Below are 21,356 nucleotides of genomic sequence, written 5' to 3'. Positions count from 1 at the left end.
TCCAGGAGTCCATATCACATGAGAAAAAGAGACTTGCCCAGGTAAAGAGGCTACTTTGTAGTGTGTCCACACACACTTGACATCAGTGGGGCTGGAAAAGGAGGCTTTCTTTTCTCACTCGACCATGCATACTTGCAGTCCCAGGGATAGAGGAGAAAGATCCAGTAGAGCTTGGAGACACCGCTGCCCTCAATAGTGGCAGCTGCTTCCCCATGGTGTTTTGGAACACAGGAGAAATGTAGCAAGAGGTATTCTTCTCTCCCTCCCTTAATGCCCTAGTGATCTCCAGCAAAAGGCACCTTGTTTGTACTTAAAGACAAGCTCCCTATGATCACTACTAACGGCCTCTCCAGGTGAATTGTATCTAGTGTGGAGATTTATTCTGGAAATAGCAACCTTAACATTTTTGTGAATCCTTTCATCGCAATTTTTATGTTTTCATTCTGTGAAGTCTTCAGCTGGGCTTCAGTTGAAAGAAACTGTCACTGCTGAGACCTTGTGACAGCTTTCATAGGCCCTTATTGAGAGATGAGGATCCTCCAGTAAAGAAGTAACATGAAATCTCCCAGCTAACTCCCAGTTCCATGCCTTACAGAGTGTCTTGAATCAAACTACTCTTGTAGTTTAAGAACATGCTTCACTTAAAAATTACTCCTTTCCAGTAGCAAACGTAACATAATTATCCATTCACAAGCTGGTGTACTTACAGTGAGGGCCTCATTCTTTGGACTGGATCTGAACAAACCATTTTTAGTCTCAAGAAGGTATTCCATTTGATGTCATGTTACAACCATCCAGTATTTCTTGGGCAGTCCCAGTACCCGTGCACTCCAAATTGCCACAGAAAGTGGCAAATCACTTCCATTTGTTTCTTCATCATGAGGCTCCAAAGCATCTTTGCAGCATGGGTTGCTAACCTGACAGAATTTCTAGTTAACATCCTCGGATTCCTGGAGATTATAGATCTTTCTTGAAGCCAGTTGGAAGACTGGTTACAGTTTTGAATCTCTTTTGAGAATTTCTTGGAAGTGGTGAAAACCGTGATGAAAGGCTGAGGGGGATGGAATTTTTTAATCTCCAGAAGAGAAGGTTTAGTGAGTATCTTATCAAAGTAAACACCTGATGGGCAGGAGTGAAGAAAATGGAGCTGGTCTCTTCTCAGTGATGCCCAAGGGCAGGACAAGAGACTGTGGCCACAAATTGGAGAACAGGAAACTGCATTTAAATGTAAGAAAAAAACACTTTTTACTCTAAGAGTGGCCAAACATTGAAATATTGCCCAGACAGATTCTGGGGTTTCCATCCTTCAAGATACTCAACGCCTGCCTGAACAAGACACTGATGACCTGCTCTACGTGGCTATGCTTTGAGTAGTGGGACTGGACTAGATGACCTCAAGAAGTCCATTCCAACATCAGCTCTACTCCGCTTCTATGAAACTTTCAGTATTCCCTTACCCTGAGATTATCCTTGTGCAGTACAACTATTTTGCATCATCTTTTACTCCTGAGGGCATTCTTGGCTGCAATGATTGATCTGATAGTGTCAGTTACGCAATTTAAAATTTTTTGGCATCTTGCAACTCAGGAAGAGTTAGTGAAAAATAAAAGAAAAATAAATCCTGAAGGAAGGTATCTAGCTGATTTTGTCGTTCTTAATAGTGGAAGTAACTCTGGAAACAAGCAAACAGTTTAAACAATCTTTCATGAACTGTGAAGGGAAGGAAGGTATACTCTTCAGGGTCTCAGGAGTTTTTGCTAATTTTCTTTAGCTATGTTCTCAGATTGACTCTCTAGCTTTCAATAGTTTCATAGAAATTGCTAGACATTACATGAAACAGTGAGAACAACTCTTTATGCTTTCCTTGAATCTGCTAATTCATTTCCTTGTACCTTGCCATAGCTGCAGTGGTGGAGATGTTTTTATGGTTGCAGCCCAGTGATTTTCTAGCGGGATTAAAGTCATGAATCAAGAATGTCAGGAATGACTAATTTCTTAGTTCTTGCTTGGTTAAGAAGCTCCATGCTGCCTAAGACTGTGAAGCCATTCTCCGTCCTTAAGGAATCCACCAATTCATTGCTAAAAAAAAGTTATCATCATTATCCAGCACCATCAAGTCCTGGTACTGATTCACAGAATCATACAATGGTTTGGGTTGGAAGGGACCTTAAAGATCTGCTAGTTCGAACCCCCCTGCCATGGGCAGGGACACCTTCCACTAGACCAGGATGCTCAAAGCCTCATCCAACCTGGCCTTGAACAATTCCACTGATGGGGCCTCCACAACTTCTCTGGGCAGCCTGTTCCAGTGCCTCACCACCCTCATAGGGCATTTCTTTATGTGCATTCACCAATCACATACCAGCTGCTTTATTTCAGGTTGCCTGTTCTTATTCCAGGAATTCACTGATTGAGAGCAACTGAGAGGGAGTAGCATACTTTTGCCAGTGTTGGTCACTATGCGGGTTGGGAGTGTTGGAGAGTACTATGTGGGTGCTGCAGGGGCAAAGAATTCTTCATCTTCTGCATTCCGTGCTGTGAATGTTTACATAGCTAATTGAACCCCAAGAAGTTTAAATACAAGCAGGTAAGTGCTGTTTTTTAGAACCTGTGGAGTTTTTGTGTTAAAGGGTCATTTCAGTGAGGCTGAAGGAATACCAGAGTTTGAAGTGGGTGTTTAAAATAAACATCAACTAGTAAAAGTTACAAAATGTTCTATTTTTACAGCACAGAAAAGTTAATTCAAGCTGTAGAAGAAGATATTGAGCATGAAAAGGTTGTAGCAGATGACATAATAAAAGACATGTCGCAGGAAAATCAAGCTAAATATATGGAGATGAAGGCTGCAAATGAAAAACTCTCCCAGGTTGGTTTGTTTCATTGTACTTGCCTAAAATGTTTCTCAATCTGGCTCCGTTGGTTCCAGATATAATTTAAAGAGCTTGAGAATGCAGTAATACAATAAAAAAGCTTGCTGTATCTCAATCAATTGTAGAAGTGCCTGAAAAATAAATAGAGCTATTGACTGAAACCAAATACTTTGTATTTATTGTTTTAAGAAAAAATTGTGTTCATAATTTTCCTTTTAAATTTGGTGACTGACATTCAGATTTTAAAAGCCATTGTAGTGCTTAAATGTTTCACCATGTGTAGAAAGCAAGCAAAAGGGAAAAACAAACACAGATTTTTATTTCACTTGAGTAGGAAGTTTTCTTCCTGTGTACAAAAGTGAATCTGACTGGGGTTTTTTGTTGTTCTTGCTGTACGTCTGAATGTATCAGAAAAATGAACTGGGCTTTGTACAATTTTTGTGACTTCACTAATTCTAATGTTAACAAAAGCAATAAGATTTCTAGGTTCTCTGGGATCATCTAGCTTCAGGCATACAGTCTTAGAAAGTTTCTCTGTACAGTCTATACAAAGAGGCATCTTTTGAGGCCAGTGCTTCCCAGCTGTCTTAGGATGAGCTGAATCACTAGGTGGGGCCTATGTGTCTCTTTCTGGACTACGATGAAACTGTGGTGGCTAGTTCAGAGACTTTAAACTTCTGAAGTAAAAATGATAAATTCCACCTTCAGTACTGATTTTAAGAAAAATTGTGGGAAAAGGGCAAACAATTTTTTTGTTATAGCCCAACTGCAAATAGCAAGAGGTTACTGGAAAAGTTGAACGTAAGTGGATATTATATCTGACTTACTTGGAGAAGCTGGACACAATCTTGTCTTTTAAATTTTTAAAAGCAGCAATGAGATATTTTATAGCATTTTATAAATACTAAGTTGCAGAACAAAAACATAATCTCATCAAGCAGTAATTTGTATCTGAATTTTGCTTTTCCTCTTTAGGAATTGGTTGTTCAACAGCAGGAATTGGATGCACTAAATGTAAAGGAGGATGCACTAAGAGCTGTATGTATGGTCACAAGTGATCTCTGTACCAATCTTTGCTGAACTCTAGTGTAAAAATTAATACAGTAGAAAGACACCTATAATCTTTCTCCTTAAATTTTCAGGTACTGTAGGATCATGCACTAGAATGGGAAGGCAAAGCTGCCTCTCTGTTTTCCACCAGTAATTTCTAACCAGCTGTGGGTAAAAATAGTTTTTGCTGGATGCTAAGTACAAAATTTTGATAGAAATAGTGGGGTTCCGTAGCTTTAGTTACTCATGTGGTTTCAAATGTTTTGTGTGACATTTGATTGTTTTGGAAATACTCTTTGAAGATAAATGTGAAATTATCATTCACATCCTTCTTAAGGATTCGTAAGACCTAATTTTTCAATATGTTTTCAACTTTCAGGATGTGTGAGAATGATTTTCATGTGCCATGTTCCATTTCAAAAGCAACTGGCATTTGAAGCGCAAAGTGGTACCTGCTGAGATGTTTTTTATGTTGCATACATACATGAACATGCACTTCTAATACACTGTCCTATTGCTAGATTGAGGAGAATTTTCTCATATTGGGTCTTTCATGGATAATGAGATCTATGAGGTGAAACATACAGTCATGTGTATATTCAGAAAGTATAATTTTCAAATACTACTAGATATTTTTCCAGTCCTTTTGAATGCTGTATATGGTTTGTAATACCCTAGAAATGATGAAATGATGTATCTACTCAGAAAATTGGCCTGAGGATAAACTCATAAAGCAAGAAGTAGCTGACTGGGATAGTTCATTCCAGAAAATGCAATATTGAGAATACGGATTATGAAGTTTATTGTTTATACTGTCTCTGTACTGTTTGTAACAAATAAGCTTCACTTTCAATGTATAGATAAGTGCTGCTTAACTAAAGCATAATTTCTGCAATGCTTTCTTGCCATCTGAAAATAGCTAATAGGTGTTTGCTTTTCCCAACAGGAAATAGCACACTCCCAGGTGAAACAGGAGGCTGTGCAGCTGTATGAAAAGCTCCATGAGCTCGAGGAACGTCGAGATCAAATGATTGCTGAGGATAAGAACATGGAATCTCCACAGGAGGAAAGAGAGAGATTACTAAAGCAGGCAAGAACATAAAAAGTTAGCATGTTAAAGATACTCTGAGTCAGTATTCTAAGGGTTGATAATATTTGAAAATACATAGGTTTGAATCTTAACTTTATTTGCTGTTTAATCAGCACAAATCATCTGAAATTAAGAACAGTTAATGAATTGGCTGGATGGGATGTTTCAGGTTCAGCCAAAGCAAGATTGGCACAGTCAGCTTTTAAGCTGTTTGACTTGTTCCAATTCATCAGTCATGTTGGTATGGGACAACTGATCCTATTGAACAGTTCTACAACATAACTCAAGACAGTATCCTTGTGGGGTACTGAGCAGATGTACTAATCCAGGAAGGATTATGAATGAAAATGAATTAGATTCATTTACAAGGGTCTATGATGTGTTATGTAACTATGCATATATACTATGTGGATTATTGAACTGAATGACACTGAATTTTGTTTGATTTTTAAATGTGTATTGAGATAGCAGCAGAACATTTGGAATACACAACACTCAAATCATATAATTTCTTCTCTTCAATGAAGAGCCATTGTTGGACAATGTGACAGCAAGTTTGTGATTCCATATGCTGAGTTTCTATTCCCTGTATGCTGAATTAAGAAATCTTTTTTGATTTTCCTTTTTCATTTGTAGATTTTATTTCATATGTTAAAGTATTTACACTTTTTTATAGGTTAAGGATGATAGTCAAGAAATAGCAAGCATGGAAAGACAGTGAGTAATTCCATTATACTGTTGCTACAAATTACGTCTAGACCCTAAAGACAGGTAGTTGAACTCCATCACACGGTTCTGTGGACTTTTAGAACATCACCACATTTTCAAGCCTCTGCTACTGTTAACCTTCCACAGAGAACAGAATATATCCTTCTGCTTAAGCTAAACAATTTTTATAGTGATAGGACATTTAGAACTGCATAATAAGATAGTTCCTATCCTTATGAACATGCCTTGAGAGTATAAATTTGTAATAGCACTGACATAAACTTCTTTAAGGCTGAAGAAGACATTAGTCCGTAAGAGCTACTCATCTGGGACATCTATGAAGTTAAGCGTACCTTATGCTGCAGTCACATTTTGAAGACTTTGTTTGTTATGTGTTCTTAAAAGCTACGAAATTGCTTACAGAAAGTTCAATTCTAAAGAGTCACAGGGCATTCCTTCTTGATTCTTGGGCACTGGATCTTTCTGAAGATCTTCCAGAAAGTCTGGTAAATGTTATAATAAATAGTAATGTATTGGAGAGGGGGATAAAACAGTACAACATTTTTGTGATTTTGAGCCTTTCGATTCTTCTCTCTTTATAGAAAAATTTAGATAATTCCTGAAAACTCCTACAAGCAATTTTAAATTCTTTTAAGCAGTAATCTCAACTGTAATCATTGATTAAATTTTAATGCATGACACCTTTGCAGTTGCTTAACAGAACTTTTTGAAAGAAACAGTAACAGAGAATTATATTTGAGAATTTACATAGAAATGTTTTTAAGGTAATTTCCTTTCTCACTTAGATGGATTGTGTAATACAGTGTTTTACTTGGCCATTTCCTAATGGATTTTAGTGAACACATAGATAATTTTTTAAAGAATGCAGTTCCCTGTTGCAGTTTACCGGTTAGGTTGTACCTCTGCAAAGCTATAAAGCAACCAGCGGAGGGACCAGTTGAGTAAGTTAAGAACTACTCATGGCTCAATAAAAAATGTTTTTAATAAAAACAAGCAGCAGTACTTATATTCAATAGGTATAGGGACAAGTGACAGGTGCTTTACATATACCTTTTATAACAACAGCAAACGTACTCATATTAGTTTGGTTTTGATAAGCTTACATTTGCTGGTTTTATTCTTGATTTTTCTCTCCATTTTTGTCTAAAAAAATAGGTATTTTACAATACATTTTTGATTTTGGATTTCATTATCTATTTGTCAGGTTGACAGATGTAAAAGAAAAAATAAACCATTTTAAAAAGGTCATTCAACGACTTGATATGGATCTGGAGAATTATCAAGGTAATATGACTAGAGTTGTATCAGAGTATGCAGAGTTGCATCTGTTCATATTATAACACATTGTTATGGACATTAGTTGCTTGAAACCTTTAGGTTTATGCAAATGTCCATTATTCACCATCAGAAGAAGCTTTTGTGTTTAAGGGTGCAGTCATTTCTTTTCAGATGTGAGAAATGGGGAGTACCCACCCTTAGTGGCGTGTTCATCAAGATCATATTGAATAGTAAAACTACCATATAAATTAATAGTAGAGCTGTCTGGTTTTGTGTCCCAATCTTATTTTTGGACTACTTGAGGAATAGAATTTTCTCTTACTGGCAGTATTGTAGAACCAGCTAAACTTTAGAAAAGCTTTTATTTATTTTACCTTTTACATGATCTGATACGCTGTCAGTGAATGTGTAAGTGAGAATGTTTAATAATAATGTGTAAAGCAGACACAATTCAGTACTATTTTTATCTGTCTTTGAAACTTCTTGGGTTGATCTTTGTAAGAAGAGTTTGGGAGCTGTCTAGAAATGGCATTAGCTTAGAAACTTACCTCCAGCAAACACCTGCTGCAGTACAGTAGGCTAGGTTAGGTTGGGATTTGTCCTAGCACTGGAAGTTGTGGTTCTGGAGGAATTAAGTTAATTTGAGCATAGGTCCTCAACAGCTTAAGGAAGATTATCCTTTAAAATGGAAATTCATCCCATGGAAAACCTTCTCCTAATTCTAAGCAATCTTGTTTACATAGAGATTACATAAATATGTGCATACATTTTGGAAAACTTGGTAACAAGTTATTTAAATTCTATAGGACTGATGAATTGATGTGTTTGTGTACTTTTTACTTTATACCTTTTCTTGGATGATCAGTGTAAAATTTAGCTGTAAATTTCTTCCAGGTGAACAAATATTCTGAAATTGGCCCTAAACAAATGTTTGATATATCTGTTTCTCATCTTTTGCATTAAAAAATATGTCATATTTTTCCAGATATTTCATTATTTTTGTGCAAATAATTTGTTAAGGCTATTTTATAAGCTTTCTTGTTTCCAGATAATATCATTGCCAACTTCACTTATTCTGCTTTAATATTTCCTTTCTGTTTGGCTTGCAACTCTTTTTTTATATCTTTGGAGAAATGCAGAAGGTAAGAAGTGACTTGCTTTTTGCATTTTATAGTTAGGTTTACACACACTATCATTCATTGCTGGACTGTATGTCTTACCCTGTTTTAGAAAGAGACCTCTGTTGAAGAAGAGGGTTTAAAGCATATGTAGGAGAAAGTACATGCTTCCTGGCAACATAACAGGAACAGTCAGGATATTCAGAATAAAGTTACCTTGTGGTACAGTATAGAGGAAATTATACTTGTTGGTATAAAATAGAGGGAATAAAGAAGGTCTTCATAAGGAGTAGCTTTAAGACACAGCAATGTAAACTCCCAGCGACCTCTAATCTATTGAATGGAGAGAGAATCCCAGAGGGACATTCGTACTTCTGCTCTAAATCAGCATCTTGGTGTGTCCTTGAGATTCCAGTCCTCCCTCCCTCCCCGGTCAGATTACTTCTGGCCAATATTTAAACTGTTTATTACAAAGCATTCAAAGCATTCCCAAAACTTCAGCTCCTACAGTTTTTTAGTTAAGTTTAAGGTAAAATAGCCAGTAAAAAAAAATTACAGCTAAGGATTTTCTGAACATTTCAGGCTACGAACATTTTTGAGCAGGAAAAACAAATAATCCAGACCATAAATAGAATTAACTATTTTTAATTTTCACTTAAGAAGATCTAGATAAGTAAAAAATGCACCCACTTATTGTATGTTCCATATATTAGCAGCTACCTTTAACTGATTAGTCAAAATCAGCATTAACTCATAATAGAAAAGACTTAACACTTCATAAATTGCATGAGAGGGTAAGATATTGATGTAATAATGCCATATTTTAAGAAAAATTCTCCATAAAGACATTTTAAAGGTTGTGGTCTTTATTCCAGTTTTTTTTTTTCTTTAAACACTTGGCAGACCGTGTAGCTTTCTGTTTCATGGCTCACTGTAACTAGACTTTTAATAACAGTTACTAAGTATTGGAGTCTTGCCTTGCAAAATGAAAGAGAGAGTCCAGCAAGGAACAAAGCCACAGCTGCAAGGAAGCTGAAGCAGAATCACAGTCCCATAGGGGCTCACGGTTGTTTTATTGTTTGTATATACTAGATAAAAAGGAAAGCATGGGGGTGTACAAGTAAAAAGATCTGGAGAAATTTGCTTGCTCAGTTATATCTGTATCTACTTCATTCTTTTTCTTTGTATTCTTTAAAGTTACAACATTATGCTGAAACTTAATCAATAACCAAGACTCAAACAATTATAAATTTAGGTGTTTGAAACTTAAGGTCATTCTTAGGAGCTGAATTGTCTCATCTTCTCAAAAAGTGACAAATATATCAGGTCTTCCACTTTACTAGTACATTTTAACTAAGAGCTATTGATAGTGTATTTGTATATGGATTTAAAGATGGAGTGAATTACGTATTGTATGTTATTCGTAACTCCTAATACCACTATAAAGAATGTGTATGGAATTGTTCTTTTAAAATTAATTGTAGAAAGCTTTCTGTGCATTTTTTTCCTGTACCATTGCTTGTCCAGTCTTCCTGTTTATTTCCCTGAGACTGTCACAGTGTTGCTTACAAGCTGTGTATCCTTATGAAAGTCTATTCTAATACATGAAAGTGCCATTGAAACAGCCCATATGTTAAACAGAGCTGCAGAAAGCTTTAACTAAGCCCAAATACACAAAAGCATTTGTTCTCTTATTATTGAAATTCACTTGAGTTCAGAAAAATCCTGTGAACTTCCCTTGTTCAAACCAATTATTTATCACACTCTTATTTATCAAAAATTCTAACCTCTAAAAGTTTCTAAAAATTGCACTGAGGCTGATTTATTAAGCTAATTATATATTTTTTAATATAAAAGTGCATATGACAGTCAGTTGAAGTGACTACATTAGATGACATAGGATGAGTCCTGCAGTTTCTAGGCATGTAGAATTTTTATTTTTAAAACTGACATTTTGTCTATCTAAAGGAATCCAGGACTGAGACAATATAAAGTTAAATCAATGTTCCATCTCTTGCAGGAGAGGAAAATTGGAAATACAAGGAGCTCAAGAAGAGGGAAGAAAGCATGGACAGTAAGTTGTCTAATATACTTTAATTAGGCCTAATTCCACTAAAATACAGGGTTTTTTGATTGTTAACACTCAATTAATTTAGAGCTGAAAAGAACTGACATCCTGATCTTTGCATAAAGTTTCTGTGACCCACCTCAGGACAAGATGATTGATATCTTCATACTTACAGGACAGTCACAAATATTTGAAGCATTTTTCAAAGGTTTTAATCAAACATTAAAGGTCTTAAGAACAAAGCTTTATTTTATGAAAGCAAGGCTGAAATTAATTTTAACATTAATTTAATTGAAAGATATATAAAACTACCTGTTCAGGTGTGATTAAAAGCAGAACTTCAAAATGGACAAACATAGACATCACATAATTCTTTAGAATTAAGGCTTCTCATAATATCTGGTTATTCAAGATGAATGTTACTAAAGCTTTCTTCCGTATTAAAAAGTTCTATTGTTGTAGAGACCTAACAGAGGATGAAAACAGAACTGTTTTTAAAATGTACCCTATTACTAGTATACTGTAGTAGGCAGGTGACACAAATATTGGTCTGTTACTCAGCGAAAGGGGAAAACGGTCAATAAATATGTCATGAAGACCAAAGTGTGTAATACCTTTTTATAACAGTGTTCTCTGAAAATGTTCAATGAAAGAAAGGTCTCAGCTGACAGTAAAGAAAGAGGGATAAGAGCATGCTTAGAGATTTTCTTCATTTTCAAATTACCTGATTTCCTGAGAAGCAGAAGGGCAGAAGCTCGCTTGATCTTGATTTTCAGGAAGAATACAGACAGTGAGAGAGGGGCCTCGGGATGCTTCTGACTATTGGGGTTTTGGTTCTGTTTCTGCCCTTCATCAGAGGATATTGATGCCGTTCCAGAGCTGTTTGAGAAAAGCTGAGAGGTTTAGGGGAACATGCAGGAATCTTAAAGATGGGAAAAGAGCAAATATGGCACCTAGCTTGAGGAAGAGGAGTAGTACAGAAGTACAGACCAGTCAGCTCAGTATCAATTTTCAGAAAGACAGTGGAAAAAATAAGCAAGCAAACAATTTGTAAACATTACAGAAATGGGAATATGAATACCACTAGTATTGATTTGTCAAGAACAATTTCCTTTTTTGACAGAAAAATATTGCAGAATAAGGGAGGAGCAGCACATGACGTGTGCTTTGACTTTAGTACATCTGCTACTGCTGTCTTGTCGTGTTCTTAGAAGCAAGCTAGGGAAATACTGACCATTATTAACCTGTACTGTGCATTTGATTAAAATACTAACAATCCTGAAAGATTTACTGCCAGGGTGGAAGGATGTATTGAGTAGAGTTTTGCAGTGTAATGGATGTTCAGGTTAGTCAATATTTTTATTAATCATGTTGGAGGACAGGGTTAGAATTTAAAATACTTACGGCACATCAGAAATTAAGTACAAAAAGTTCAAAAAAGGATTAAGTGTAAATTTATATACTTGGGCAGAGTAATAAACAGCAAAAATACAGAGTAGGGAGCAGATGATTAGGTACAGCTCTGTGGTATGGCTCAGAGTTACAGTGAAAGACAAAGTAAACATGGCTCAGCAGTATCACACTAACATGGCAGAGAAAAGAGCACAGCAGTAGGTACACATAGGAGTCACATGAAGTAATCTTCATCTCTGTGGCTTCAGTTGGAGTATTGTCTCTAGTTCTGCGCATAAAGAGGTTGGCAGTCCTGAAGGGAGACTGATGAGGGATGCGGAAAGCATGGCCTGCAAGGAAATATTAAAGAACGAGTCTTTTATTTAGAGGATTTATGATAGACATCAAATATGTAAAAAGGCTGTTTCAAACAATAAGTGACAATCTAGCTCTCCATATACATGGAAGATAGAAAAGGAGTAATACACAAATAGTTGCAGAAAGATTTGGGGGTTGGATATTAGAAAAACTTTCTAACATTAAAACTCACCAAGCTCATTAACACTCACCTGAACTCACTCATTGTTCAGGAGGATTGTAGAATATCTATCATGAGCTGTGTATAAGAAGAGTATAGACAAACATCTGAATTACTGACAGACAGATGACCACTTGCAGTCTCTTCCATTCAATTTTTAATTCTACAATTCTATGCTGTGTTAGATTCAATGTCCTCATTGTCTACAGCTTCCTTGGACGCAAATCATAGAATCACAGAGTAGTTTGGGTTGGAAGGGACCTTTGAAGGCCATCTAGTCCAACCCCCCTGCAATGAGCAGGGACATCTTCAACTAGATCAGGTTGCTCAGAGCCCCGTCCAATCTGACCTGGAATGTTTCCAGGGATGGGGCATCTGCCATGTCTCTGGGCAACCTGTGCCAGTGTTCCACCACCCTCACTGGGAAAAATTTCTTCCTTAGATCTAGTCTGAATCCACCCTCTTTTAGTTTAAAACTAAAAAACACCCTTGTCTTATCGCAACAGGCCCTGATAAAAAGTCTGTCCCCATCTTTCTCATAGGTCTCTTTTAAGTACCAGAAGGCTGCAATGAGGTCTCCCCGGAACCTTCTCTTCTCCAGGCTGAACAACCCCAGCTCTCTCAGCCTGTCCTCACAGGAGAGGTGTTCCATCCCTCGGATCATTTTTGTGGCCCTCCTCTGGACCCATTCCAACAGGTCCATGTCTTTCCTGTGCTGTTTTCCAGAGCTGAACACAGGACTCCAGGTGGGGTCTTAGACCAGAGTAGAGGGGCAGAATCACCTCCCTAGACCTGCTGGCCACCTTTCTTTGGCTGCAGCCCAGGAGACGGTTGGCCTTCTGGGCTGCAAGCGCACATTGCCAGTTCATGTCCAGTTTTTCCATCCACCAGTACTCCCAAGTCCTTCTGGGCAGGGCCACTCTCCATCCCTTCATCCCCCAGCCTGTATTGATACTGGGGGTTGCCCCGACCCAGGTGCAGGACCCCACACCTGGCCTTCTTGAACCTCATGAGGTTCACATGAGCCCACTTCTCGAGCTTGTCCAGGTCCCTCTGGATGGCATCCAGGTGCGTCAACCGCGCCACTTGGCTTGGTCGTCTGCAGACTTGATGAGAGTGCATCCCACAGAGTGTCATTAATGAAGATATTAAGAGTACTGGTCCCGGTACGGACCCCTGGGAGACACCACTCATCACCAATCTCCATCTGGACATTGAACCATTGACCACCATCCTCTGGATGTGACCATCCAACAAATTCCTCATCCATCAAATTCATATCTCTCCAATGTAGAGAGAAGGATGTTTTGGGGGACCATGTCAGAGACTTTACATAAATCCAGATAGGTGAGATTGGTAGCTCTTCCTCTGTCCACTGATGTAGTCACTCCATCATAAAAAGCCCTTAGCTTGGTCATACGGGACTTGCCCTTGGTGAAGTCAAGGCAAATAGGTTTAACCAAGCCAAAAGGTGAAGCCAATGCAATCAACTTAATTAACACCTCTTATGAAGATGCATTAAAGGCCATGGCATCATCTGTTACATTGAAAAGAAGTGGCTCAGACCCCCACAAGAGACAGATGCTAATGAAGCCATTGCTTGCTACTAAAGCACTAAACAGTTAAGTGTGATTCAAAGTTTTGTGTTTGTTAGGTTATCTGAGGAATTATCTTTGTAAAAATTACCCACTCAACTTTTTAAACAAAAAAGGAAAGAACAGCTCAAATATTTCAAACAAAAATATGAAGTGAGAGTTTCAGTACTATTACTTTCCTTACTGCCTTTCCCTTACTTCTGTTTTACTCAGGTATTTTCTTAGTGTAGAAAATTTCTGCCTGTATTTCACAGCAACAGATGGTATGAAATATCCGGTAAGTGCCCTTTGAGGAAGGAGCTCTTTTTGGAGCTGTTGTTGTTGCTCCTCTTATTAAAGTATAATTGTGCTATCTTTAAGATAAAGAAGACATGTTTGTTCTGAAGGAAAAGAACATCACAGAGAGAAAATAAAACTTCCCTTTCTAAGGCTAGCTTCATTTGCAGCCTGGGTACTGGAGAAGAACAGACCTGGCAATGGGTCTTATTCAGCACTTGAACACTTAGCTAGCATATTTTCAATTGTAGGCCGTTTAAGCTTTGGTTTTCACTATGCTTCTGGTTACTAGTTCAGAGCAGCATTGGCAGAAGGTAAACCTTCTTACATTCTTGCCAAGTACTGTTCTCTACAGTTACTAGTCACTGTCCGATGGACTGAAACTGTATTTCAACTTTTTGAGCCAACTGAATCTGCATCAGAACTAGTCATTATTTTTAGCAATCAGCTGTGCACATTGCAGATGTGTTGTCTAGTGTTGTCTAATGCCATTCATTGACCTCTAAGAATTCTGAGTGTCTTTCATCCTGAAATCTCTGCCTCAGAGATAGTCTTTGTAGTATCTTAGTATTGTCCCCAGGCTCCAAGAATGCACATCCCCTTTAAAAGTTTTAGAAGCTGTACTCTGTGAAGCATCTCTGTTAACTCTTTCATGGACAGCACTGTAGATGATGCCAGATATTACAATAGTTTTCTTATCGATAAATGTTTTATTAGTAAAGAATTTTAAAATTAGGTATTTTTAAAAACTCATAGGTGCCCTGGAATCCACAATTCTCCAGTCAGTCTTCGTCCCTTCAGGATTTGTTAGTATTTCCATTAAGTAGTTACTCTTGTCGTCTTTCTCTCTTCCCAAATAACCTATCTTGAATTTACTATTACCTAATCCTTCTTGTTCAAACATGCATTTCTCATCTTTTTCATCCAGATAGGAATTTTGCAAACTCTTATTTTTGCTGACTGCTTCTATGTAAATAAGCCATGTTTCAGGAGGAGACCCAACAGGAGAGGGATGATCAACCCTGATCAGGTCAGACAGACCTCTGACTTGCAAGTGATGTGTCCAACACCCTTTTTTCATAGTATGCCTAGGACACAAGTATAGAGTGCATACCACCGTTACAACTGTCTTGTCAGACTCAGTTGGACACTTACCAGAATGAACACAAGTTAGAGATTCAGCAAAAGGGCATCATACAGAAAGAAAGAGATTATACCAGCTGAATATTGGTTTCAGGTCCTTAGCAGTGTTTGGCACTTAGTCTAGGCCATTAGAGATAGTGAAGTCACCTATTTCCTTTATTTAGTAGCCCATTTTGATAGCTTTCAGAAAAATGAAGACCAACAGCTGCTGGGACAAGCATTCAGAAAGCATTCAGAAATGATGATGATGAAACTCCTTTCCCATTGGGTGGCAACCCTCACCTAAACAGTATTGAAGAAGGTGGTGACTTTATATCATTAATCAGTCAAATATGTATCTCTGGAAAAAGTGTCCTCTTTTTCATTCCAACCCATAAGTTGACAAGTTTCAAGGACTCCACCACCTGTCTCTTAAATAAACTATTAATCTTAGAGTAACCTTTCTGAAATTGTACAGCTTATCAATTTAATGCAAAGTTTTAACTGGAAATGACAAGGGCTTGTGCTGTACCCATGCAAATAGCAGCTGCCTTTATCAATTTCTAGATTTTCTTGAGACTTTTGAAGAGGTGAAGAATCAGGAATTGGAACGAAAGACCCAAATAGAAGCCAACATTGTTGCACTCCTGGAGCACTCAAGCAGGGTAAGTGCATTTCCCTCTTCCTGTGGCAAGCTAGGAGTTTAGAAGCACCGAACAGTAGAATGAATGAATAAAGAAGGATGGTGTTTTTGTATATTCTCCAGTCAGGTTTAATGTTTAATCAGAGGATTAAACATTAAACCATGTACAGCTGTAGTTAAAAAAAACAAATGACAACAACAAAAAGAAAGATTTGTTTAATTTCTCCTTATTTCTGTGGAAAGAGATTTGAATATTAAATACTAGTTACCAGAATAAAAGAAATGTTTGCATAATTGCTGTAACTCATCACCATTGCTCTAATGAAAATTATTCTATTAATGATAAACATTTCAGAATACTGCAATATTTTGTTTACCTGAAGTCAGCAAATCTCAGTTAATGGTTATTCTGTCACTACTATTAAGTAATTTACAATATTCCAGTCATCTCTCTGATATACTAAAATTATGTCTGGAATACCCTGCTGTGTAATATTTAATGTAAACACTTAGAAATTGTTCCCATTTGCAGTCTGCCATTTTTTGCACTTTCAAGCCATGTTTTCTTTTAACATTTTTGGTTCCCATGGAATTTTCTTTTGTAGAAGTCTTTCAGCTGAGTAATACTTCGATTATATCATCACTTTAATTATCTTCTTTCAGTATGGTATACCATAAGGCATATTTTAGGTAACGACACTTACTTTAGAAGAGATCGATGTGGCAACACAGTTTATACTTGCTACATTTTTGTTTCATCTTCACTGGCCTGTCAGTAGATCTTTTATCAAAAGTTGGCAAAATGAAAAAAATCACTTCAGACTATTTCTAGTATTTTCAGTCTTTGTAGCAGAAAAGCCAAATAATAGACAATGTACTAGGACAGGAGAGTTTTTTACTTGTCCAGTTACCATTTGTTGTTTCAAAGATACAGCATGTTCTCATTATTGTTGTTGGTAATACACAGAATGTGAATCGTATGAAACAAATTTCATCTGTTACCAATCAAGAGCTGAAGATTATGCAGGAAGACCTCACTTTCAAATCAAATGAAATGCAGAAATCACAGAGCACTGCTAAGAATCTGCTTACAGGTGAGCTCAGCAATGAAATTCATTCCTTAAAAAAATTAAGATTACCTGAGTTGTTATAACAAGTACAAGATCAGTGATCTCCGAAGATTAAAATACAAATAATGTGGCAAGTTGCCAAATTGAAATTCTTGCGGGTGACAAGTTATTTATATTCCTCAGGAATATTTCACCTACTATTATCAGAAAAAGATCAGCTTCCTTGCACAGTTATATGTGAAACAGTTGTATTGGAATACAGGGTTACAAAGTTCTTTGAGCTAGAAGTTAGACTTTAATAATATTCACCTTGAAATAAACATTTTTCACAATCTTAAAACAGTGTTTAATAAATTGAAGTAAAGACTACCACAGTTATCTAACCACGTATTATTTGTGAATGTAGTTCTTAGTATCACTTACTTATGGTTTGTACTTTTCTAAAGTGGTGTGTACCATGAGAGAATAACTGGCAACAACAGTGAATAGCTCTCAAATTCTCAGGCTTTGATCCTGCAAAGTGAATATTCATTTTGATTTCGTTTTGGAAATACTCAAATACTTAAAATTAAGTGCAGAGAATCTGCAGGATCTTGCCTGTAATTTCAAAAAGCAGACAGTGTTTTTCTGTCATTTCCGTAACAAGGATCTATTTAATTCTTTATTTGCACTGTTTATAGTGGAATTGTTCTCATAATTCTAAGCCTTTGCCAATATCATTATTGGTTCAGCAAGCCTTTCCTTGTTTGTTTGGCTGAAAGGAAGGGGCAGGAATTAAGAACCATAAATCATTTTGCTAGAAGGCTATTACGTGCTGTACTTGGTAGTAATTTTCAAAAATAGGAGCCTGCGTTGTAACTTGAAAGTCGTTACGTGCAAATAAGTTGTTACGCACAAAATGTTACAGAAATTGGGTTTTTTTGTTGTGTGTTTGAACCTTCAGTGTTCGCTTGTCTGCAAATACTCATTTTGCAGTTCTAGCATAGTTTAAAAAGCTGAGCCATACATTAAAAGTTCAACTATGACTTTTTGTTCTTTTGTGTAAGCATCAATTCTTATCAGGTTACAATATAAGGATGTTCTGGAAGCACATAGTGCTATAAAGACATTATTGAAAGACATATTTCTTTCTTTGCACGGGGAGAGAAGGAAATTACAGCACATACTTTTCAGCAGATAATTTAAAAGATTCGTAAGTAAACTTTTAAAAGCAAGGAGTCACAGATACTGTAATAAACAACTTAGGATTGTTTCAAAAATACAGTGAATGTTCAGTTTGCACAGTTGAAGTTCTTCCTAACCCTTGAACTAGCACAGTCATCTTCCATATTTTCTTACGGTAACAAAGATATAAAAAGTGCACCAGCAGAACCCTTTAAAAAAAAAAAAAAAAAAAAAAAAAGGAAACCATGAAGGGTAAACAAAATTGCTGATGGCATAGTTTCCCAAAAACATTTCCCTGGGTCACCGTAGTTTGGTCTGAGAGTTTGCTACTGTGTACACACTGCCTGCTAGACGCTGCAACTTCATGGTGTATCAGAAGGAACTGGGCTGCATCCTCTTCCTGTCTCTTCCCCTGGAGAAGTTTTGAGGTTTTTTAGTTTTGACTTTTTTTCATTGAGGCTGTTGCTGGATAAGGATAAAATTTACCCCTTCCAGTTTCTTTCCTTTTCTCCAGAAAGTGTCAATGGATAGCAGTAGCCCATTGCTGTCTTGCCATAGTTTTTATCAGTATATAGACAGAACAGTTTAGGAATCCTTTCTGGCTTTTTGGCATTTATGTTGTTGTTACTCTTTACGTGTAAAATAAATCCCAATTAGTCAATTATGTATTATTTTAAAATAACGAAATATAAATATTAGAACAACTACATAAAAAGCGAAAATACTGTAATTAGGCCTAAATAAATCCTTAAGAAAATCGAAAGTTGTTTTCTGCTATTTCTCTCCAATTTGATTTATTTTTATTTTATAATTGTGTTTTTTACTGGTTTTAATGTTAAAGACATGATTCATTGAGGTCCTTAAGCATTTGTCTGTCTTTGAACCACAGTGCTGGAGGAACAAGAGAAATAGAGCTCTGTTCAGTTGTATTTTAGAATCTGACATTGACCAATACCAGGAACTTCAAAGTGAAACTGTGGGCAGTTATGAAATATTTTAGACACTGGGAGGGTGTTTTCCTGAGCCCTTTAGAGTGGAAGGCAGCATAAACATTGAATCACAGACATGCAATGCAGTTCCAAACCTTTTATTTTTAAACTCTTCTATTTAGCAGTATGGAAAATGTTCATATTTATATAAATGCTTTTTGCACATACAGGACCCTTTCAATCTTACCTTATGGAACTATGTTCCTTCAGGATAATTACATATTGTACACAAAAATCTTGGCTTTTGTTTTTTTATTTGTTTTGAGGTTCCTAAGGAAATCACCGAAGCACTCTGTAATAAGCCAGAAATGTTGATTAAAGACAGTATTTCACTCTAAAAAATTAGTATATGGCATAAATACACAAAAGGAGAGATGAGTACCAAAATCTTGCTATGATAGGGTTTTGATCAGGTGAGATTTTACTAAATAATTCCACTTAAGGAAGCCATACCCACAGTTTTTGGAAATGTGAACTCTCCCTCTGCCACATATGCACATTCGCTCCCTTCTGCCATAAAGATCTCTGTGGCCTTCATTAAGTTGACGGGAGAATTTCCTACCCATTTTCCAGGTGATCAGCACAAATCTGCGTGTGTGAGAAAAATATGCCAACTATGCCAAGAGAAGTTTCTCTGTGTTGTCTCATTCCTTCCAATAGCCCGCTTTGCCTGACATTTTAAACTGTAGGGAAAAGACCTGCATTATTTGTATCATTCTTCTGAGTTAGACACAGCTCTGAAACATAAGATATGTACCCATGTGTTTAAATGTTCAGGAACATGAACAAAATATGACAGCAAAGCTGCTGGTCAGAAAACCATGCAAAACAAGTCTACGCACATCTAGTCCTTCCACCCTCAGGGTGGATAACTGATCCCCAAAACTGAATCAAAGTATATTTTATTTTTTGTGTATCTTTATTGTGTCCTCTCTTAGGCATCTCATGTCTGAACAGTTTCAGTCTTTACATCTCTTTTCCTATAAGAATCCATCCATACTTCTAAATCCTTTAATTACCTGTATCTCTGTTGTTTCTTTTTAATGGATTGTCAGAATTAAATGTTGTATATTGTGGCACACACTCATTTTGTAAGCTATGACAGTTCTTGTTCTATGGAGATATGGAAGTGTTTTCCTGTACAGAGTGAATGTTTAAAGCAAATTCAGTCATTTACTCTCATAAAACTAAGTCTTATACAAGCAACATAAATGAAACAACATGATGCTAAAAACTATCATTTTTTAGTTTTTTAACTAAAATTTAAATTAAAACTAAAGAGAAACAATTTTTTTTTTAATTGTCTGCATTATTGCAGTTAACTTTTTGTAAGGTATCACCACTGCTTTAAGACTTGAAATTGACTGAATCCATAAACAACTTTAAAAACAGAAATACCACACTAATATACAAAATCACCATGTTTTCATTACTCTTCACTTGCAGAGTATGATGCAGTAATTGTATTATACAAGTCTGACTTACAGGATGATTGTGAAGATCAAATTTTTTTCTTTCTTTCACATTAACATTTCCATGAATTTCAAAATCGGAAAGATATGCAGGAGCTGTTTGTATTGCTTAAGTGTAGCATAAACCTTTATGTACTAGGCAATGTATTATGAAATAAAAAGTACTGTTAATTAGAGATTGTGTATCTGGTGATCTAGAGAGTCAAAAACTGCAGATGGACCTACAGAAGATGGAACTCTTGGAGAGCAAGATGGTTGATGAACTGGCTTCTCTTAAAGACAAAATTGAACAAACAAAAATGGAGTTAGAGGTCTATAATGATTTACCAGCTCTGAAAGCATCAGGAGAAGAGAAGAAAAAGGTAATGAAACGAATGAAACCTTGGATTATACAGAATTTGTGTGGTTTTGAGCACCTAGTAGCGGGGAATCCAGGTCTATGACTAGGAATCCTAACTGACAACTGAAAATTGGGCTTGAACACTGGTGCAAATGAATCCAAATGCATCTCTGTTTATATATGTGACTTATTAACTGGGTACATATAGCAGGCTGTCAGCTGAATGCCTTTTGACAACTTCCTTCCACAAAATTTCCCATTTATTTTAGTGATTCATCTGAACTTTTCTGCTGTAATTTATGACTACCCATAAGTTTGAATTCAACATTGTAACCACAGAACCCAAACAAAAAAGAAAAATGTATTCTGCACGTATTTGCTCTAAGACAAACTCCATCTAGAGCACTTCCCATTTCACATGCGATACATTTCCCACAAATTCCTGACATCAGTGTTCCCACTTGTGCTGATACAGTATGGTCTATACCTACAGCTTGCTCATAACGATTGAATATGATCTTTAATATAGAGCATGCATTGCTAGAGAAAAGC

General features: G+C 36.6%; 1 protein-coding gene across 1 annotated transcript in view; it reads left to right on the top strand.

The window, feature by feature from the left end:
• IFT74 (intraflagellar transport 74) overlaps positions 1 to 21,356 on the top strand; it is a gene marked incomplete at both ends in the record, with an annotated part of 40,038 nt that overhangs the window by 14,054 nt on the left and 4,628 nt on the right. Inside the window, 9 exons of the mRNA XM_082013106.1 lie at positions 2,728 to 2,866; positions 3,846 to 3,908; positions 4,867 to 5,010; positions 5,687 to 5,727; positions 6,944 to 7,023; positions 10,156 to 10,209; positions 15,694 to 15,791; positions 16,737 to 16,863; positions 20,663 to 20,826. Of these exons, the coding sequence (XP_081869232.1) occupies positions 2,728 to 2,866; positions 3,846 to 3,908; positions 4,867 to 5,010; positions 5,687 to 5,727; positions 6,944 to 7,023; positions 10,156 to 10,209; positions 15,694 to 15,791; positions 16,737 to 16,863; positions 20,663 to 20,826 (910 nt within the window). The remainder of the gene's footprint in view (positions 1 to 2,727; positions 2,867 to 3,845; positions 3,909 to 4,866; positions 5,011 to 5,686; positions 5,728 to 6,943; positions 7,024 to 10,155; positions 10,210 to 15,693; positions 15,792 to 16,736; positions 16,864 to 20,662; positions 20,827 to 21,356) is intronic.

The sequence above is a fragment of the Phaethon aethereus genome (assembly GCF_964289735.1).
Source record: "Phaethon aethereus genome assembly, chromosome: Z".
NCBI classification, from domain to species: Eukaryota; Metazoa; Chordata; class Aves; order Phaethontiformes; family Phaethontidae; genus Phaethon; species Phaethon aethereus.
Note: the sequence above shows the minus strand (reverse complement) of the source record. Positions and strands in the feature narration are given on the sequence as shown.